At 39.2% G+C, this 21,050-nt stretch overlaps 1 protein-coding gene and 1 long non-coding RNA gene across 12 annotated transcripts in view; one reads left to right on the top strand and one right to left on the bottom strand.

Annotated features, from left to right (window-relative positions):
- Nucleotides 1–21,050, top strand: part of CADPS (calcium dependent secretion activator) — a 572,571-nt gene that overhangs the window by 90,492 nt on the left and 461,029 nt on the right. For all 11 annotated transcript variants that reach the window (XM_078152119.1, XM_020976388.2, XM_020976394.2 and 8 more), the window contains exon 2: nt 16,948–17,061. In XM_078152119.1, the coding sequence (XP_078008245.1) occupies nt 16,948–17,061 (114 nt within the window). The remainder of the gene's footprint in view (nt 1–16,947; nt 17,062–21,050) is intronic.
- LOC110200990 (uncharacterized) overlaps nt 1–21,050 on the bottom strand; it is a 61,960-nt gene that overhangs the window by 25,673 nt on the left and 15,237 nt on the right. The window lies entirely within an intron of this gene.

Genomic DNA, 21,050 nt, shown 5'->3' with positions numbered 1-21,050 from the left:
CACATTGTGGGTATATGATTGTAATGAAATATTATTGCACCATAAGGAAGGATGAATATAGAAAAGCATAAAAAGACTTACATGAACTAATGCAAAGTAAAGCCAGGATCAAAGTATATACGTTGACTACAGCAGTGGAAATGGAAATCACAGCCACAAAATCATAAAAAGTGAATGTTACAAAATGACAAAGAATGAGCACAATCCCATAGAAGAGATAAGAAAAGACACTTCCCCTCCCTCCTTGGTAGAGGTGGGAGGGCCACAGATGTGAAGCATTGCATATATTTTCACACTTTATTGACATACTGATTATTTTTCTCTTCTTCCTCTTTTTTCCCTTTTAAAATGTCTTTTCTTGATGGACTGGTTCTCAGAGAGAAGAGGGAAGAAGGGATGCTAGGAGAGATTTGTATGTAAAACTTGATACAAAGCAAAAAAAAAAATTTATTTTAAACAAAAACTCATGTCCTCTAGATTGCCTAAATTGACAGTACCTGACCAAGTGCAGTCTATTTTTTGTTCTACCTCCGTCTCACATTTTGTCTGTGACTTTAAAGAGGGACTGAGCTTTAAAAAAGGATTTTGGCTTTGGCTTCTTCCCCTGATATGCTACCATAAGGAAATAAACTACATTATTGCTGCTTTTATTGAAGCATTTTAATTAGTGGCAGATTTCAACATTGGAAACACGCTGACGCCCTGTGACAAGAGCACAGTTTTTGAAGAAAAAAAGAAAGATTCATTGGTTAGGGAAGTTGTTCAGTCATGTACAACTCTTTCTGATCTTGTGGACCATGCTGTCCATGGGGATTTTTTGGCAAAGACATTGGAGTGGTTCTATCATTTCCTTCTCCAGTGGATTAAGGCACATAGAGGTTATATGACTTGCCAGGCATCATACAGCTAATAAATGTCTGAGGCTAGATTTGAACTCAGGTCTTTCTGACTCCAGGCCCAGTGCTTTATCCACTGAGCCACCTAGCTTCCTGCTAGGCAAACAGAGGTTGTGGCTTGCTCGAGGTCATATGGCTATAAGTGTCTGAGGCTGGATTTGAACTCAGGTCTTTCTGACTCTGGGCTCAGTGCTCTATCCATTGAGTCATCTAGCTATTGAATTATCTTGGAATATTTTATTGAGTGAAGGATGCTATGCTGAATTTGGAGCTCTATAGTTTCTACATAATGAAATAACAGTAAAGCCCCAACTTTTGGGGAGAGGGGCTTTTGGATCACAGTTTGCTTTGGAATTGCTGAGAATCTCTTGCCACAGCTAATAATAATATACGGTTTACCAACTTTAGATAGTAAACTTGTGGTAAGCTCGTCAAAGGCAAGAGAGTGTCTCTTTTCTCCCCACCAAGGAGGCAGTCTGACAGAGTGGAAAAAATATCACTGGCTCTGACATGAAAAGACCTAGGTTCATATCCTGCTCCTAATGCTGGTTACTCATGTGACTCTGAGCCTCAATTTCCTCATCCATAAAGTGAGAGGGTTCGACTACATGGATACTGAGGTCCCTTGTGGTTCTAGATCTTATGATCCAATGGTGTTTTAGAGTGGACCCTAGCACATAGTAGGTGTGCTATGTAACAAATCCTGGATTCATGGATAACTTGAAGTGGAGCTGAGCAATTTCCTAGAGCTGTAAAAGATGTTAGAGGGCATCTGCCTAATACATGAGACCCTCCTAGCCAAAGTCTCCATTAGCATCTAGCTGCATCTCCCCTCAAATCTCAGGAGTAGAAATCCTTGGAAAGCCTCAAAATTACATTTTTTTTTGCTTTGAGGACCAGAGAATAACAAAGAAACTGTGAGATTGTTTTTGTGTTAAGGGAAACATGGAAGAGGCTTGTGTGGAAAGTAACAAGAGGTGGCAGAGACTTAACTAGGAATTTTTGTGCAGGGAGCAAGCAGTGAGCAGAGTGGGGGAGTGGTGGTGAGTGAGTGGCTACCGAGAGGAAGCATGACCAAGGACACAGGGAAGTTTCTACTCTGGGGAAGGGGATGGGAATGCGTTCTAGAACCATCTTTTAAGCATCCTCAACATGTTATTTCCTGAAGCAAAACCCCAGGGCTCCAACCTATTTACAATTTGGGGAGGGGGATAGCAGTCAAAAAGGAAACTGGTTAGCAAATGAAAAGCCCAATGGTATACCCTCAAGAAACCGAATAGTATAGTCAGCAACCTGAAAGCCAGCTCAGATCTCAAAATGTCTGGAGGAAGGGACTGGTGGGGGGGGAATGAAAGAACTGTTATCCTTGTTTTATTCTTAATTTCCAATGGTTTCCTAGGCTGGAAGCATTGGTTGGCTGTTACTGTACAGTGAACTGGCAGGCTTGGCAGGTTGGTGATAGCTTGGGTAGCTAACTGCCATGCAAAATAACATGGTTTCTATGGGAAGGTGCATTGGGATATTCAGTTGAATTTTGAACGAACTTGGAGCCAGAACTACTTCAAAGGAGGGGGGGTGGGGGCTGCTTGTGCAGTGCTCTATACCAAGTAATCATTTAGAAAATGGTGATTGAGTGTGCTGTAGCATCCTCTATATATTAGAAGTAAATGATGATGAGATTTTTTTTCCCATAAAAGAGGTTCAATCATAGTTCCAGGACTGAATTAAGTCAGACCAGATTATAAAATTTATAATCAAGGATTGAAAACCAAAATTAGCTATATACAACAAATACTACTGAGTGATGGATAGGCTCACCTTAAAAGCACCAATGAAATAAATTAGAAGTTCAGTACAGTTGTTCTAGGGCTCCTCAAATATTTGAAAGATTTTATCTTCTTTGTGTGCAAAGGTTAATCTGAAGTGTGTCTCTTGGCCCTCGGAGAGTGGCTCACGCTCCATAGGAGTAGGATGGTAGGAACAATTCCAGTAAACAAGTCACTGGATTGGATGCACACTGGCAACCCTATTATTGAGAGAGATAATGTCTAGTGGGACAGTTTCCATAGCAACCAACCATGCTGTAGTAATTTTCCCACCTTAATGCAAGCAGTTAAGAGGGAAAGCAAATGGATTAACATTGTAGCATCTACATTTTTAAAAGAGTAACCTTGGGCCTGCTTCCTCACTCATGACAATAGGACCTTATAAATGAGCGCGTTTCAGTCCTGAATCTGGATTTTGCTTTTAATGACAATGGAGATGGGGAGTAACTTTCCATGATCCATCGACTTCCCATTATTCCCATGGCAAGACTGTGCTAACTTCAACTCTGTCTATTCCTGGTTCTCATTAGGTAGAGAGGACTCTTTGGAGGCAGTCACTAATGTTTAACAAGCCTAGTTGGAAAGGAAGAAGGCAGAAAACTAAAGCTACAGGCTTAAAAAGCCCACAGTGATACCCTGTGCCCCTAGTTAATTCAAGTCACTTCGATTAGAAAACCATGATTTTTCAAAGATTTGACTTTTATAAACATTAAGAGAGGAAATCCCATGGGAAAAATTCCAAATGGTGTCCATATTGCTTCCCCCCGGTAAAAGCAATCAATCATTCAAGAAGCATTTAGTAAATGCCTACTGTATGCCAGGCACTGCACTTGGGACCTGCAATGGGAAAACAAAATGAAAGAAAACAGAATTTAAACTCCTCGAGGGTCATGGTTCTTTTGTCTTTATAGCCCTGATACCTAGAAGTGTTTGGCACAGGGTAGGTTTACTAAATGCTTGTGTGAGTGAATTGACTCCTCACTCTGCTCAGTCTGGCTCATGTTAGAGAATTATCGTATTTGGGGAAACCTTCAGAAACTTCTCACCCTGCGATGTCATTAATAAAATTCCCAAAATAATTTCTAGAAATAACTGATATTTATATCTTACTATACAGTTTGCAAAGGATGTTATCATTTCCTTTGAGCTTCACAGCCATTCCTAGAATAAGTCATTATAGTTACTTGTCTCCATTTTATAGATGTGGAGACTGAGATGCAGTGAGGGTAGACAACTTGCTCAGTTAGCAAGTGATGGCCTACCAGTTTGGCCACACTGCCTCAAAGAGATGCCTGTGGTTTTTAGTGCTCGGCTTGAGGATCTCTTCGTAGACATAATGATAGGGCTTTGAACCCCACCATTGCAATTATAAATTATAAACAGCTGCTGTATGGGCATACCTGGTTATTCAGTTACCCAAGACATAACAGAACATCAGTTCCTCAATGGTCTAGATATACCCTAAACTCTTCTGGGGAAGAGATTTCTTTCTCAACCTTTACCTGTTCCACTTCTTGACTACAACAACAACAATAACAACAACAATGAGAACTACTATTACTTCTATTACTACTACAACTAATAATAATAATAATAATAACAAGGATAAGTATGTAATATTTTCTTGTTGTTCAGTTGTTTCAGTCATGTCCAACTCTTTATAACCCCATTTGGGGTTTTCTTGACAGAGATAATGAAGTGGTTTGCTGTTTCCTTCTCCAGCTCATTTACAAATGAGGAAACTGAGGCAAACAGGGTTAAGTGACTTGCCCATGGTCCATGGTCAAACTGCTAATAAGTGTCTGGGGCCAGATTAGAACTCAGGAAAATGAGTCTTCCTGACTCCAGGCCCAGTACTCTATCCACTGCACCACATATCTGCCCCAGGTAATATTTATATATTGCTTATTATATGCCATGCACTGTTCTAAGTTCTTCAAAATTAATATCTCATTTGATCCTTATAACAACCCTGATAGGTAGGTGCTATTATTATCACCATTTTAAGGAAGAAGAAACTGAGGCAAACAGTATTAAGTGACTTACTTGCCCAGAGTCACACAGCCAGTAAGTGTCTGAGGCCAGATTTGAACTCAGGTCTATCCTGACTGCAGGCCTGGCATTCTATCCACTGAGCCACCTAGATGCCCTATAACAGTTAAAACATGTACTGTGTAGACGATTCCAGTTCCTTACTACCCCATCCCACTCCCCAGCTCTGCATAGTTGTAATGTGCCACTTTTGAAAATCACCAAGATCTACATAAAGTAAAAATACAGAAGTTGGATAAATGTTGCCTTGAAGGTATGTCTCTAGTTACTCATCCCCCATTCCCAACATTTGGCACCCACTCCTTAACCATTTAAATACCCAATAACATTACTCAAAGAAGCCCCTTTTCTAACACATCCTTTTCCCAAACTATGTCACCTTGCCTTTCCTGGGCCTCTGTTTGCTCATTCTGTAAAATGGGTGGTTGGACTAGCTGACCTCTGAGATCTCTTCCAGCTTTCCCTCTAAGATCCTGTGACTCCGGGCAAGTTGTGCAGCCTCCCCGGTCCTCATTTTCCTCATAGGCTGGATGAGATGATCTGTGATCTGCCATTCATCTTTAGACTTGTGCGAGCTCTCATGAACTGCAATCCTACCCACCTCAAATCTCCCTAACCTCCCCCTACATCCCATGTTTCTTCTTAGCTACTGTGATTCTGCTTTGCTCATGGAGCACAGCACTTTCTTTGATGTGGGCATGCCATGCTGGGCAGTCCTGTACCAATGTCTCCCATGTCTCACACTTGATTAAAAAAAAGACAATTTCTTGACTATAATGGATAGCTCTTTGAGCAGGAGAGAGGAAAAGTATATATTGGGAAATTAAGGTTACACAAAAATAAAAGATGTCAATAATTTTTAAAGGAAGAGAAAATCTATTACCTACTGAATTTTAGTGTCAGTGGGGGAATGGTGTCTTGTTTCTGAATCTAAGATCTCCAAGCCACAATTCATTATGTGTAACAGTCCACATACTGATGCCTTGTATCCTACGAGCCCAAGATATCATTACTGAAATGACTAATCATTTTTGGGAGAGGAGCTGAGGGATATAGTGTAAGAACGATGACATTCTTCCTGAGACACCATCTTTTTACTCTAGTGTGGGTGTATGGAAATAGAGGCTGGTTTTCAATTGAATCTTCTACCAAACTGATGCCCCACTCTCCCGGAAGGATAATAGACTGAATGTCATTCATTTTAAAGTTTTTAAACTTCTTATTGGAAAGACAATTACTACTGTGACTCTGCCCTCCACCCACAATCTAATTTGTGATTCAGCAGACATTAAGCATCTCCTTTGGACAAGGTCTGCTATTAGGCATGGGGGGCATGGAGCCAAACCAAACAACCAAACAGTCCTTGATGTTAGGGGGCTTATATTCTAATGGGGGCAGGGCAGAATACAACATTTACACCTAATGAACGCTTAAAAAGATTCCTGTTGAGTTCATTTCTCCATGAGGATCATAAAACTGCTAACAAAGCCTGGTTGGCTCAATCTAAAAACCTGTCAAGATTATTTATGGGCAGAAATAAGTCACAGGAAGAAAAAAATAATGTGATTCTTCTTCAGCTTTTTTTGCTGGTTGCTTGAGCCAAAGTTTGGTGCTTGGGCACCAAAATACCCCCACTGTAAGGAGTATTTGCTTTCACACAAGTTATTTGGCTTAATTGCCAGTTTCCCATACAGAGATTTCTAACTAGTCCTGTACATTCTGCCTCCGGGGAGCTGAGACTACTGTAAGCAGCTCTGGGCAGGCCAATGCTGAAGTCCCCTGTGCAGGCTTGCACCCCACATTCTAGGGGAAATAAAGGCAAAGTGGTGAAATGCCTGCAGTTTATGCCCTATAATGTTCGATGGAAGGTGTTGGGAATGTTGAGCCCGGAGGAGAAAAGATGGTAGCAAATGATGACTTTCTACAACTATGTAAAGGATTCTCTTTTGAGGGAGAGATTAGACTTGTTCTGTCTTGCTCCAGAACACAGAATCAAGAACGATGGGTGGAATTTATGGAAGAACCAAGTTTAGGCTTAAAATAAGAGAGCCTCCCCCCTTCCCAACCAGTGAGAGCTTTCTAGCAGTAGAATGGACTGCCTCAGATGATGGTGCATTTCCTGTCCTCAGAAGTCTCCAGGAAGAGGCTGGATGACCACTTTTTGGGCCACTATAAGGGGAATCTCCTTTAAAGGTGATTCAGGATGGATCGGCCTGCCAAGCTCTGACATTCTGTAAAATAGAGAGGCAACTTCTAAGTAAACATCTCCTCTCAAAGAAAAAAAAAAGTCCTTGTGGTAGATATTGCATTAGCATTTTAAGGAAATAGTGGTCACAACTGTAGGGAGAGAGAGAACAAAACTCTTTTGACTAAAATAAAAAATCTGCCTCATCAGTGTCCGCAATGACTTGCTGCTATTTGCTACACTTCATGAAATTCTGTTGCTTAGCTATTTGCCACAAAGATGTCAACCCAAGAATGCAAACACTGCTTGGAGGGTTAATGATCTACCAGTAATTCACATCACAAAGTAAAGGAGGATTTCATTCAAACTATTTTCCCAATATATACTTTCCCTGTCTCCTACTCAAAGAGCTATCTCTTATAGCAAAGAAATAGTCTTTTTTTAATCAAGTGCGAGACATGGGAGGCGGTGGCACAGGATGGCCCAGCGTGGCATGCCCACATCAAAGAAAGCATTGTGCTCCAGAAGCAAAGTAGAATTGCAGTAGCTCAAAAGAAACATGGGATGTGCAAATTTAGAGACATCTCCACACCAAATGTTCATATGGACTATTTTGTGCCCAAATTATGGTAGAGCCTTCCAAGCTTGTATTGATTGATCTTATCAGCCACAGTCAAAACAGAGTGTTGTCATAGCGATGTCATTTTGGTCTTCTTCAAGAACAAAGGACAACAACAATAGCAAAGAAGAAAAAAGGAGGAGACTGTTTTAAAATTCAGGAAAATTTACCGACAAATCATGAAAGTGTGACATTGCGCACAAAGATCTCCACCCATAGCACCCCCACACACATACACCTGAAAGAAGGCAAAGAAGAACATTTTCTCATCTCTTCTAGGGCTAACTGAGTCATTGTATGTGCACGTGTATATATGTACATGTGTATGTATATGTATATTCTGGAAAGTAATTTGGCATTATGCTTTTTTAAAAAGCGACTAAAATGCCCACACTCTTTGTTCCTTAGAGACCACAGAAAGGAGTACACCCCAAAGGTTGGTTGGAGCAATTCACACATTCATCAGTTTTGAATTGGTGTAGCTATCTTTCCATATCTCCTCCAGTATTGACTATTCCTCTCTTGTCATCTTTGCCAATTTGCTAGGTGTGGGGTAAAACCTCAGGGTTGTTTTGATTTATATTTCTTGCATTATTATTAGCAATTTGCAATGGTCTTTAAAAGGGTCTGTTAAGAGTTTACCATTCTTGAAGGCTGTTTGTTCATAGCCCTTGAATTTGGCCAATTTTCAAAAAGAAGAAAGAGGACAAAACCTATGAGCTATAGGTTAATGAGTTTGACTTCTATTACTGGTACAACTGATGACAAATCTAGAGCTGGAGGGGTCCTCTGAGTCCATCCACTCCAACCCTTTTATTTTACAGGAAAGGAAACTGAGGCTCAGGAAGGTTAAGGGGTCATATTTGAATACACTTTACAAACTAAAGCACATTATATATGGTAGCTATTATTATGGGAAGGAGGAATAACGGGTTACCTGAAAGCAGTGTGCTCTCTGGTTTTCTTTCTGATAGCTGCAATAAAATCTCAACAAGGAAAGCCTGGGATATTCAACAGCTATCTAAATATCAGTGGTTTAGTTCATTTGAAGATCCTCTGGGAAGCCCATTTTCCAAAATTATCTCCACAAAATAATTGCTAGTCTTGATATTTATATGATATTTAAAAATATGCTACTTAGCAATGTGCCTTTAAAGTAATAAAAGCTGCATCCATTCAAAGGGTTTCTGCATCCTACAAGAGTCTGGCTATTTCTCCTAGATTCCATTCAGGTTCAAATTCAACAAACATTTATCAAACACCTGCTATGAGCAGCACATCTGTAAACTGGAGACGGGAGAGTAGGGGGTATCTAAGTTTAGGATCATGGGGAATACCATGGCAACAAACACCAATATAGCAGCAAAAAGAATGTTAGTAAAGTGATGGAAAAGATAAGTAAAGGGGAAATTACATTTGTAACAGCAGGGGGATGGTCCCTGATAATGTCGCTGCTGAGCAGGCCAGCTGGATGGGGAACTCCGGGCATCACAGGTCTGATCAGTATAGAAGCCTCACTGAGCTGGGTCAGAGCAGTAGGCTTTATCTGAAATTGAGGGCTCTGCCTGGGAACCAGCTCAAAAATTAGGTTTTATACAACAGGAGTAAGCGCTTGGGCATTATACAACCCACAGGGACAGAAAAGGTCACTGGGGCAAGGAGTGCTTCAGGCAGAGGTCACTACATGTTCAAAACCAAGACAGCCCCTTTGTTCTTCTGGCTTTACATAAATACTCTGTGGAAGAATTCCCTGCCTAGAAAAAAAAAGCCCAGCAATCAGCAAATCAGCAAGGATTTATTGTGTAGCTACTACGTGCCAAGCACTGTGCTAAAGGTTAAAGATACGAGCACACCAACAAAACAGTCCCTACCCTCAGAGAGTTAACATATTCTTACACTGATGTTGATGTGTGATTATTCCAAGCTGTCTGTGATTATTTAGCAGTAAGAACATTAAAATATTGAGAAAAACTTTCCTTGATGTTAAATTAAGTTTCTGTGAGCCACAGGTTGATGACAAGGTGAGAGGGAAAAGGCAGGAAGGTTCATAAAAGAATTTGACAATCACAGATTCATTTAGTTTCTCTTCTTTTCATCTTCTAAGGATAGCAATCAGCTGATTACAAAGCCCTAGAAATTGGAAATGTCCCCAGAATCATATCTTTATCACTGCAAAACAGTGTGTTGTGGTAGAGAAAGTAATAGGGATCTCCTATCAAAAAATAAATAAATGATCTACCCTTCTGTCTATGTGACAACAATAGCTAAAAAGAGAAGGGATGAGGTTGTCACCATGTGATTTAAGAAAATCTCAAGTGATTATACATTCATGAAAGCCTTATTACAAGCACAGCATTGCAAAAACAGATCTTATTTTCCAATTGTGGAAAATGTTAAGAGGAGGGGGAAAAACATCTCTCAAAATAAAAGCCCAACTACATTTCCTCAGTTTACTCCTAGCATCCTTACCTACACATGGAATACTACCGAGTAGCATCAGCTACTTGGAAAAGGGTTTACCTAATCTCTTTCTTAAAGGACAAGAGTTTTCTCTATTAAATGAAAAGTGAGTAATCAAATAACCAATACATTGGAAATCTCAGTGACCTCACACTTGAGAAAGGAAAAAAAAATAATTTCAATAGTCAAAAATTCTCTACAGATGAACAGAGGTCATGACATCTATAAAACCCTGTGAGTAGGCTTCTCCACCACACACATCTAAGCTCTCTCAGAAGTTTTCTGTGATTTCCTGCATTTACTTTCAGGCTAGCTTATGGAACTTTTGATTCTTCCCCCAAATCTTCACAACTTTCTGGGGAACACCTTTGGGTGGATGATGCAATCAGACCCTTACCGATAAATCAGATGTTTCCCTGGTGTTTTGGCATACTTTTCATTTCAGGATCAACCTCAGTTTACAGTCCTTATGTTTAGTCAAAGATAGTAACTAGTGATTTGGGTTCTTAGGAAGCCAGCTAATGAGTCAGGATTTTGCTCTGTGTAGGTATGTGTGCATGTGTGAGGGAGAAGCAGAAGAAGGGAAGTAGGAACAAAGGGAGAGACCGAGGCAGAGAAAGAAAAAGACAGAGAGACAGTGGCAGAGAGAGACAAAGAGACAAGGACAGACAGAGATGCACAGACAGATGGGAAAGTAGCTGGGTCACAACTTATTCTCTTCCCTGGAGAAGCCTGGTCACTGGAATTTCCCTTCTCTTTATAGGGAATCACTTTCACCTCCTCAGAACATTCTGACCCTTGTCCTTAGTGGTCTGATACCATGAAGTGCCTGTCCCCTCTGTATAACACCTGTACCTAGAAAAATACTTCCCCCTCTGTAGAGTAACCCAAGGCCTATCCTTGAGTAGCGGAATGGAGAGAAGGGCATGCTATCTGATAGTGTCCAATCTTAACTAATTATTCTCACTAATTACATCAGGTGCCAAATGCAATTTTCTGTGCTGTAGAAGGAGTACAAGAGTTGCCAGCTCCTTTTCAATGTTTTCCCCTGAGACAAATCCCCAATTACCCTGTCCTGGTTCTGGTTTTGTATATCTGATCATCTAAATTATTATTCTTATGGGAAACCATAGTTCGATAGTCTTCCTTGAAGCACCCTATTAATTAACCATCTCCCATGCCTGGCATATAACTATTGATTGTTATGTCTTCATATACTTGGTAAACATATTTCCAATTAGCATGCCAAGGTTAAAATGCAAAATAATTGTCATGAAATCTTCTGACTACAGTATTTGAGGTTCTTCATTGTTGGATCTTCTGAACTTGACTTATAGGCAGAATTCAAATTCATTGTTAGTGATAAGTTCCTTATCAAACTCTCTAATATACAGGGACGTTGAACTCTAATTTGTGATTTAATGCCAAGAAGCACAGAGTTTTAGAGTTAGAAGCTACTCAGAGATCATCTAGCCCAAGCACTTTGTCTAAAGCTCAGAGAGAAGTGACTTGTTCAAGATTATGCTAAAAGTAAGCAAAGTATCCCAAACTAGAACCTAGATTTCCCTTAACTTTGAGGTTTACATCTTTCTACTGTTAGTTTTTCTCAATCCAAAGAATCAAAGGCTTGAAGTAATGAGAAGAAAGAATAAGAGAATAAAAATAATCTGTTCATAAGTGAGATGGCAGCAAGGTGAGAAGGTGGGGGGGTGGAGATGAACAACTCTAATGAGAGAAAAGTAAAAGCAAGGGGAGGGGAAGCATTGATATAAGGCCATGGTTCCTAACATTCTTTTTGTGCTAAGGACCCCATTAGGAGTTTGGCAAAACCTAAGGACCTTTCCCAGAAGAACTTTTTTTTCCCCTAAATTGAAGGAAATGCTAATCTTTAGTTAGAGATTAGGGAAAATATTTTTCTTTTTGCTATCCAAGTTCATAGTTTCCCTGAAATCTATCCATGGATGTTTAGGTTAAGAACTTCTGGCATGAAAGAACTTGGTTAAACTCTACCCTTTTCATGTCCAAAATACTGGAAGGACATACCATGTCCAAATGAAACACAGAACTCTATGTGGACTCCTCTAGATATCACAGAATCTCAGAGATGGGAGGGACCATGGACAACACTTCATCCAAGGCATACCTGAAGAACATGTTTGTAAATTGCGTAACTCCAGGCAATTCACTTGGATTCTTAGTTTCCTCACTTATAAAAGGGGAGGGTTGAATTGGATGACATCTTAAGGTCCATTTCAACCTGACCAACAAGCTGTCAGCCTTCTAACCTTTGCCTGAAGATCTTTCATGAGGAGGAACTGACTGCCTCCTTTGGTAGGCCATTCTACTTTGGATGTCTCTAATTATTAGAATGTTTATATTTCCCTTGTATCATTGATTATTTAGGTTGATGCACATAACTACAGGAGTGAGGGACAATAATCTTTTGAAGTCCCTTTCAGTCTAGTGCTTTGGTCAGATTCCATCAGATTATGGGATTATAAATTGAAAGCCAAGAGGGACCTTAGAGGCCATTCAGTCCAACCTTCTCATTTACACATAAGGAAACTAGGGCCAGAGTGGTCCAGCAACTTTCCCAAAGTCACACAGATATTAAACAGCACAACTGTAATTTTAATTCCGGCTCTTTGACCCCAAATGAGAATCTGTTGAAGATGGTGAAAAAAAGAAGAGTGGAACAGACTAGAATAATCTGTTCCTATACAAAATGTAGGAATAGTGCCTGCCCAAATTAGGCACTTAACAAATACTTTTGAAAAAGAAAATTGATCAATAGATGAATGGCTTTTAATGTACTAGGAAACATATATAAGAAAACCATTATTTTCTAATTTTGCAAAACTCCAAATATGTTTTTTTTTCATTTTCAAAAGAGTTCTAAGAATAAATCCAGGCACACTGATATTTATTTGCCACACTCGTGCTAGATCTACCTAGTTATTTACATTAGTCATAAATTCTTTAAAAGGTTTTGTTTTTTCTCCCTCAAGCCGTGGAAATAAAGTATCTTCCCTGGAATATCTTATGTAAATATATACAAAATATTGAAAGTGAGAAAAATGTTATGTAAAGAAATGCAAAATGAGAAGAAAATATTTTGTTAAAATGATGCAAACTCTAATTTATTGGGAGGAAAAATGTCTTGCAGGAGAAAACTCAGATTTGGTGGTGCAAAGAGATGTCAATTTCTTGATAAATATAGTGGATAAACACATGTGGATAGCTTTGAATGGCTTTACTGAAATATAATTATATACTTTTTATTCATCTCTTGAGGCCAATTGGAGGCTCCTAAATCATTTGTTTATTTTAATCAGTTTTTCATAATGGATATGAACAATGTGAAATTTGGAGGTTTTTTTTCCTTTAAAAAACCTCCTGACCAGAGTATGCTGAGTTTCTCTTGTGAAGGCCATGCTTAGGCACCCATGTGAAAGGTTTGAGGATTACTAGAAAACACACGTGAACTATGACCCAAACAAATTATTATTATAAGCAGAATATCAAAGGCCTCTCAAGATAGGATTCAACAGGTTGAAAGGAAATATCTAGAGACATAATGTACTGGCTTGGACAAGGCTATTGTTGTCTCTCTGTCAGGTAAAGTCAGTGAAGTCAACAAGTCAGCCACTGTGTTAAGTTCTGGGAATATAAATGCATACCAAAAAAAGTGAAGATATTAAAATAGAACTTTCTTCAAATTAAAAAGGAAATGACCCCAGTCTTCAGGTATACTTCTAACTCAGAAAAGTCTGGGTGGGGATACAAGATGATCCAATGGGCCAAAATCCATGAGTATTACTCACAGTTTAGGAGTTTCTGCAATTACTGTCCTATGGTTTCCTATCTCTGACACCAGAATTTCAGTACTTAATAAATGCTGATTGGATTGGATTGGATCATTCATTCTTTTTTTTTTTTTTTAATGATATGTGGTTAATATCCTTGGAAAATAGGAATCAAGGGTCCTGGACTTTCTCCACTTATCATACTGATCTTGTTGGAGCTTAATAGCTCCTTAAACATAGACCAAACAGTCTGGAGAAATACTGACTCAGGTTCAAATTTAAAACCCAAACACCCACCACCTGTTTTAAGATTTAAAATTTTACCATTAGAAATTCAGTCTTTGTGTTAATCCCAGTCATTTTCCCATGATTTTATTTTAAAAGGCCGATACTCCATCAGAAAGACAACTGACTCATTCTTGTGAATGGCTTTCAGATACGTTGTCTCATCAAGGGAAGAAATTAGGACTGTTTAGGATGCTAGATACTTTGAGTGAAGAGAAAAGGGAAAGATATTATTGACAAGTGACAAAAGAATTTGAAGGTTTGCAAAGTGCTTTACAAATAACTCAATGACAAACGCTATGGTTATCATTATCTGAATTTTGCAGCTGAAGAAACTGAGGTTGTGAAAGATTAAGTGATTTTTCCCAGGGTCACAGAGCTAGTTATAGCCTAAAGGCAGTATTTGAACCCTAGTCTTTCTGACTCCAAGGCTAAAACACCCTGCATTATACTGGTAAGGAAAGAACAGATTTTAATTGTTCTTGGGACCAGAACTTGTGGTATATGGTTTTCCATTTATTTTTTCCAAGTGATACATTAACAGTGGATTTTGTGTTTAAACACTTCTTTTGAATTCTACAGCATCCTATAAACATGGATTCATAAAATCTAAAGAATATACTCATCTATCATGCAGTTCATATTTTCAAAGCTTTGAGAATGAGGTAAACACAATCACAAATCCTTAAAATCAACAACAAATGATTCAGTTCAATTCAATAAACATCTGTTATGCACTTGTTTTGTAGAACAGACCTGTATTTGACTCTGGGAACACATAGGTTAAATGTATCCAGGCCCTGCCCCCATTGAATTTATAACCTAATAGAGCTGTACATAAATATACATAAATAAATATGGTACAGGATAGACTGGGATAAGGGCAAAGGACCATGGTAGAGACAAAGTGCTATAAGAAATATTATGGAAGAAACACTCATAACTGGGAGAATCAAAGGAAGCTTCCTGGAGGAGGTGATCCCTGTGTTATGTCTTGAAGAAAGGTATGGATTTCAACAGATGTCAGAGATGTGGAAGGAGTATTTACAAATTAAATGTATAGAAACAAGAGAGGGCAGGATACATCAGGGAATACATAGTTAGTCAGCTTTGCTGAAATAAAGAAGTCATTTAATGAGTGAAGAGAAATAAGGTTGGAAAGGTGGATGTCACCACATTGTGTAAGGCTTTAGATGTCAGGTTAAGAAGTTTGTATCTTAGCCTATGAGCAGTAGAGAACCATTGAAGATTCTTGAGGAGGGGAATGATATGGCCATATCTGCGACTCAGTAAGCTTATTTTTGAAGGCATGTGAAGGATGGACTGAGAAGGTAGACCCTGGGAAAAGATGAGTACAAGATGGGTACAAAAAGATCAGTGAAAAGTGTTGAAGGTATAAATTCAAGGGGTGTTTGTTCATTGTGTAGTATAGTGGGTAAAGCACCATACTTGATTTCAGGAAGATATGAATTAAAACCCTGCCTCTGATACCTCAATGATTTGCATGAGGGAATTGGAAAGATACAAGAGAGGTAGAGTCAATGGTTATGAAAGCGGAATTGACAAGACTTGGCAAGTGATCACAGGGGGGTTGGAACAGGGTTGAAAGAATGACGATACCTGAAAACAATTTACTGGCAAAATAACAATTCTTGCAATAAAAATTTAAAAATGGCATGAAAGGAAAGATTGTGTGTATAGGTGTGTGTAGATGATAACTTTAGGTTTGTACTTGTGTGGGGTCCCAGTGCAACATCAAACTGAAGATGTCCGCAGGGCTATTGGATATCTGAGACTTAAACTTCTGCAAATGATGTGAGATAGAGAAGGGAATAAGTATTTACATATATCCCACCTTGTGCTAGGCAGTGTACTAGGCACTTTATAAATATTATCTCATTTGATCCCCACAACACCACTGTGAGGTAGATGCTATTATCTTCACTTTCCAGTTAAGGAAAGTGAGACAGAGGTTAGGTGATTTCCCCCTGGTCACCAAGTTAGTAAGTATATCAGGCAGGATTTGAACTCAGATCTTCTTAAATCCAGGCCCAGACATCTATCCAATGCACTACTAGTTGCTTTAGATGGATAGGTGGCTAGATGGATGGATGGATGGATAAATGGAAGGAAGATGCATACTTTACATAGTTCTAAGCCCTCTGTCATCTCTGTATTGGGGTGGGGGGAAGTACTTGGGGAGAAGTATGGGTGTGTGGGGTGGGTGGGTGTGTATGATTAGCAACAAAGTGGTGGAATGCTTATAAACATAAATGAGTAAGTTCAGTATTACTGTAGAGGGTAGTGAAGTCTCCATCACAGGACATCTAGCAAAGCCTGGATGGCCACTTGTTAGAGATATGATTCATACTTTTGGTGGGGTTTGGACTGGATTCCCTTTAGGGTCCCTTATGTCTAAAGTATTGTGATTTACCCTTGCTGAAATTCAATGAGGATATAACTATGAAAAATTTTAACTCCTAAATTCTGGGACTTTGATCTATCTTGTGGGGTATAGATAAATTACCACCCAAATATGTATGTGTTCAATGGTGAATGTATTAATAAAAGGTTGCAGTCCAGTGCAAGCCACTCCTAAGTTGCAGCTCTGCCACTGGAAATATTTAACATACTTTTGTTTTGATTCAACCAGGACAAGTGGTATATCTTAGGATGTCCACAAACCTTCGTCTCTACCAGGGAGACAAGGAAAGCCTTCCAGATTGCTTTGAGAAAATCTCAATTCTCAAACCTTATTCATTCTTCTCTAGAAGTTCTAATTAATGCCTCTCTCTGTCTTCTTTGAAATGTTTTCCAGATCAGCAAACAGCAGCTACAAACAGTCAAAGACCGTTTCCAGGCCTTCCTCAATGGAGAGACTCAGATTGTGGCCGATGAAGCCTTCATGAATGCTGTTCAGAGTTACTATGAGGTAAGACCTTAGGATTTAACCAATAAAATGAGGGACATTCCAGAGATGAGTACTGAGATGGTTGGAAGTTGGGAGAAAAAGTGGATGCAACTGTTTTCTCCAGAATCATTCTTTCTTACACCAGAGTAGTTAATATTCCACCATAGTTGAAATTAACATTGATAATTTAAGGAGAGATGACATCATATTGGGGAAAATGTTGACCTTTCTGTTTGTCACCTTTGAAGGATCAAAGATTATGAAATGTGTTTTTGTCTATTTTCCTCTGCCAAACACTGGCAAATGAGATAATATTTGTAAAGTACTTAGCACAGAGTCTGGCACATAATATGTGCTTAGTAATTGCACCCATGTTCACGGAATTAGGGAGGTCCTAGTGTATATGGGCAAGAAGTCCTCATAATCTACCAGATCAAGATTTGTTTGGAAATATTTGTGGAATATGGACCCTTCCTAGTTACACCAGGAGCAGCTATTGTCCTGCTTATCATCCTATCTCCATGGAGACCACACCGACCCTTTAGGCCCAGTGACCTCCTCTGAGATACATCTGGCCAAAGGTGGGCTGGGCCTGAGAATATAAGTGATTTGAGATTGGGAGTCCTTTCCTTTTGCCTTTCTTTGTGTTCCAGTGCTGGAACAGAGTGGGCACTAGTAAATGTTAGTTGACTGATCTGTCCATTCAAGATGGTAGCAAAAGGAACCTCAGGAAAAAGAGAGGCTAATTTAGGACAACTGTGTGTGGGGCATAGTTTGGGGTCCTATCTAAAAACCTTAGAGAGCTCCAGATCTTTACAGTCTTCTCTCTTAAAGGTGAATGAGCAATATAGCAGAGTATATATCTTTAGTTCACTAGTCATAAGAGTAATAACTCTCATTTATATAATTAGGCAGTGAAGCCTGGTATGAGACTGAGAGCTCTTCTGGATTCATGTCCTGGCCTTGACCAATACTGGTTAGGTGACCCTGGACAAGTTAATTCAAGTGCGTTAGGGAAATCTCTAACCTTATGAACTGCAAAGAAGTTGCTTGTGCTTTGGGAGAGGGAAATTAAATGACTTGTCTATTGTCACACAGCTGGTAATTATCAGAGGCAAGACTTGATCCAGGTTGATCTGACTCCCAAGTGTAATGCTCCATCAGCTATGCCACTTGGCCTTTCTGATCTATAGCCTTGATCACTCATGGACTGTGTCAATCCTGTGCTTGCTTCCCTTTGGCAGTCCCTTCTTAGATATACTGGGAAGCCTTTAGATCATGGGTGGGGAACCTGCAACCTCGAGGCCACATGGGGCCCTCTAGGTCCTCAAGTATGTCTCTTTGACTGAATCCAAACTTCATAGAACAAGTCCTCTTATTAAGGGGGCCTTGAGGCTGTAGGTTCCCTACCCCTGCTTTCAGGGTAGCTCATACATTCCTCCTGAAGAAATAGAATTCAAACCTAAATTTCCAGGTTAACCTTCTCTTCACTACATCATACTATAACTAAATCAATTTTTATAACAAAGTTTGGATACTATGGTGATGTAATAACAAGAAAATATCAATAAAATTTATTTTAAAAAATAATGATGGAGAGACAGAGCCAAGATGATGGAGACAAGGCAGGAAGTTGCCTGAGCTCTCACCAATTTCCCTCAGAAACAACATTAAATCAAACCTCTAAAAGAATTTTGCAGTGAAAGAGTCCACAAAAAGACAGGGTGAAACAATTTTCCAGTCCAAGATAACTTAGAAGGATTTCAAAAAAGGTCTCACTCACTAGGGTAAAAGGGGAGCACAGCCCAGTGCAGGCAGTGTTTGGGCAAGCCAATGGGAAGCTCTTAGCCTCAGCAGATCAGCAACCAAGGCCCTGTAGTTCTGGCTTAGCAGGTCAGTGGCACAGCAGGCCAACTGTGAGGTCTTCAGCCTCAGCACAGGAGGCAAACTGCCAGCTCCAGAACCCAGAGCACAACAGGCACTACTAGGCGAGGCACCCCAGTGCAGTGGGCAAGCCAACAGCACCTAAGGCCCTGGGACAGGAAGCCAGTGACCAGGCCCCTGGCACAAGAAATGTGGGACAATGCCCCTATACCCCAGGAGCAGAGCTCAATTTTTTAAAATGAGAAAAAAAAAAGAGCACTGACCATAGAAATCTACAATGGCAACAGGGAAGATCAAAACACAAACTCAGAAGAGGACAACAATACTAAAGTGCCTACATGCAAAGCCTCAAAGGGAAATGTGAATTGGCCTTAAGCCCAAAAACTCCTCTTGGAAGAGCTCAAAAAGGATTTTAAAAATCAAGTAAGAGACGTAGAAGAAAAATTGGGAAAAGAAATGAAAGCTATGCAAGAAAATTATGAAAAAAGTCAACAGCTTGGGAAAGGAAGCACAAAAATTAACTAGAGGAAACAACTCCTTAAAAAATAGAATTGGCCAAATGTGAAAACATTCACCAAAGAATATGATTTCTTTAAAAGTAGAATTGGCCAAATGGAAAAAGAAGTATAAAAGCTAACTGAAGAAAATAATTCCTCAAAAATTAGAATTGGGCAAGTGGAGGCTAATGACTCTGAGACATCAAGAATGAGTTAAAAAAATCAAAATAATGAAAAAGTAAAAAAAAAGTAAAATACCTCATTTGAAAAACAACTGACCTAGAAAATAGATCCAGGAGAGAGAATTTAAGTATTATTGGACTACTTGAAAGCCATGATCAAAAAACGAGCCTGGCCAGCATCTTTCAAAAAATTATCAAGGAAAACTGCCCTAACTACCAAAAAACAGAGGTCAAAATAGTAATTGAAAGAATCCACTGATCACCTCCTGAAAGAGATCCCAAAATGAAAAACTCTAAGGAATATTGTAGCCAAATTCTAGAATTATCAGGTCAGGGAGAAAATACTGTAAGCAGCCGTAAAGAAACAATTCAAATATCAAGAAGCCAGGATTACACAACACTTAACAGCTTCAACACTAAAGGATCAGGGGGCTTGGAATATGATATACTGGAAGGCAAAGGAGCTTGGATTAAAACCAAGCAACTACCAAACAAAATTGAGCACTTCTTTCAGAGGAAAAAACAGACATTCAATGAAATAAGGGATTTTCAAACTTTCCTGATGAAAATACCACAGCTGAGCAGACAATGTGATCTTCAAATATAAGAATCAAGAGAATCGTAAAAAGGTAAACAGAAAGGAAAATAAACATGATATTCAATAAGGTTACACTGTTTAAATCCCTACATGGAAGATGATACATATAATTCTTAAAAAACTGTATCTCTATTAGGGCAGTTAGAAGGAGTACACTTAGAGAATATAAGTTGACTTTGATATGATAAAAAAAAATTAAGAGGTTAAAAAAATTGTACTAGGAGAAGAAGAAAGGAGGAGGCAAAATGGGATAAATTAGATGCACGAAGAGGCATGAAAGATCTATTACAGTAGAGAAAAAGAAGAGAGGGGGGTGAGTATTGTTTGAACTTTAATCTCATTGGATTTGACTTATAGAGGCATAACATACTTGATTGGGTAGAGAAATCTATCTTACCCTATAGGAAAGTAGGAGGGAAAGGGGAAAGAAAGGGGAGGGGAGCTGATAGAAGAAAGGAGGACAGATTGGAGGAGGCAGTGGTCAGAAGCAAAATACTAGTGAGGGGAGACAGGGTAAAAGGAGAGAAAAGTATAAAAAGAGGGGGAGAATAGGATGGAGGGAAACTCACAGTTAGTATTCATAACTGTGAATATGAATAGGATGAACTCTCCCATAAAATGAAAGAGAAAAGCAGAGTGGATTAAAAACCAGTATCCTATGATATTCTGTTTATAGGAAACACATCTGAAGCAGAGAGACACACACAGAGTAAAGGTAAAAGGCTGTAACAGAATATATTATGCTTCAGCTGAAGTAAAAAAAAAAAAGCAAGGGTAACAATCCTGACCTCAGACAAAATAAAAGCAAAAACAGATCTAATTAAAAGAGACAAGGAAGGAAACTACATC

Source organism: Phascolarctos cinereus, unplaced genomic scaffold (assembly GCF_003287225.1).
Source record: "Phascolarctos cinereus isolate Bilbo 61053 unplaced genomic scaffold, phaCin_HiC Scaffold_4;HRSCAF=312, whole genome shotgun sequence".
Lineage (NCBI taxonomy): Eukaryota > Metazoa > Chordata > Mammalia > Diprotodontia > Phascolarctidae > Phascolarctos > Phascolarctos cinereus.
The sequence above is the reverse complement of the archived record's forward strand: the minus strand, read 5'-3'. Positions and strand labels throughout refer to the sequence as shown.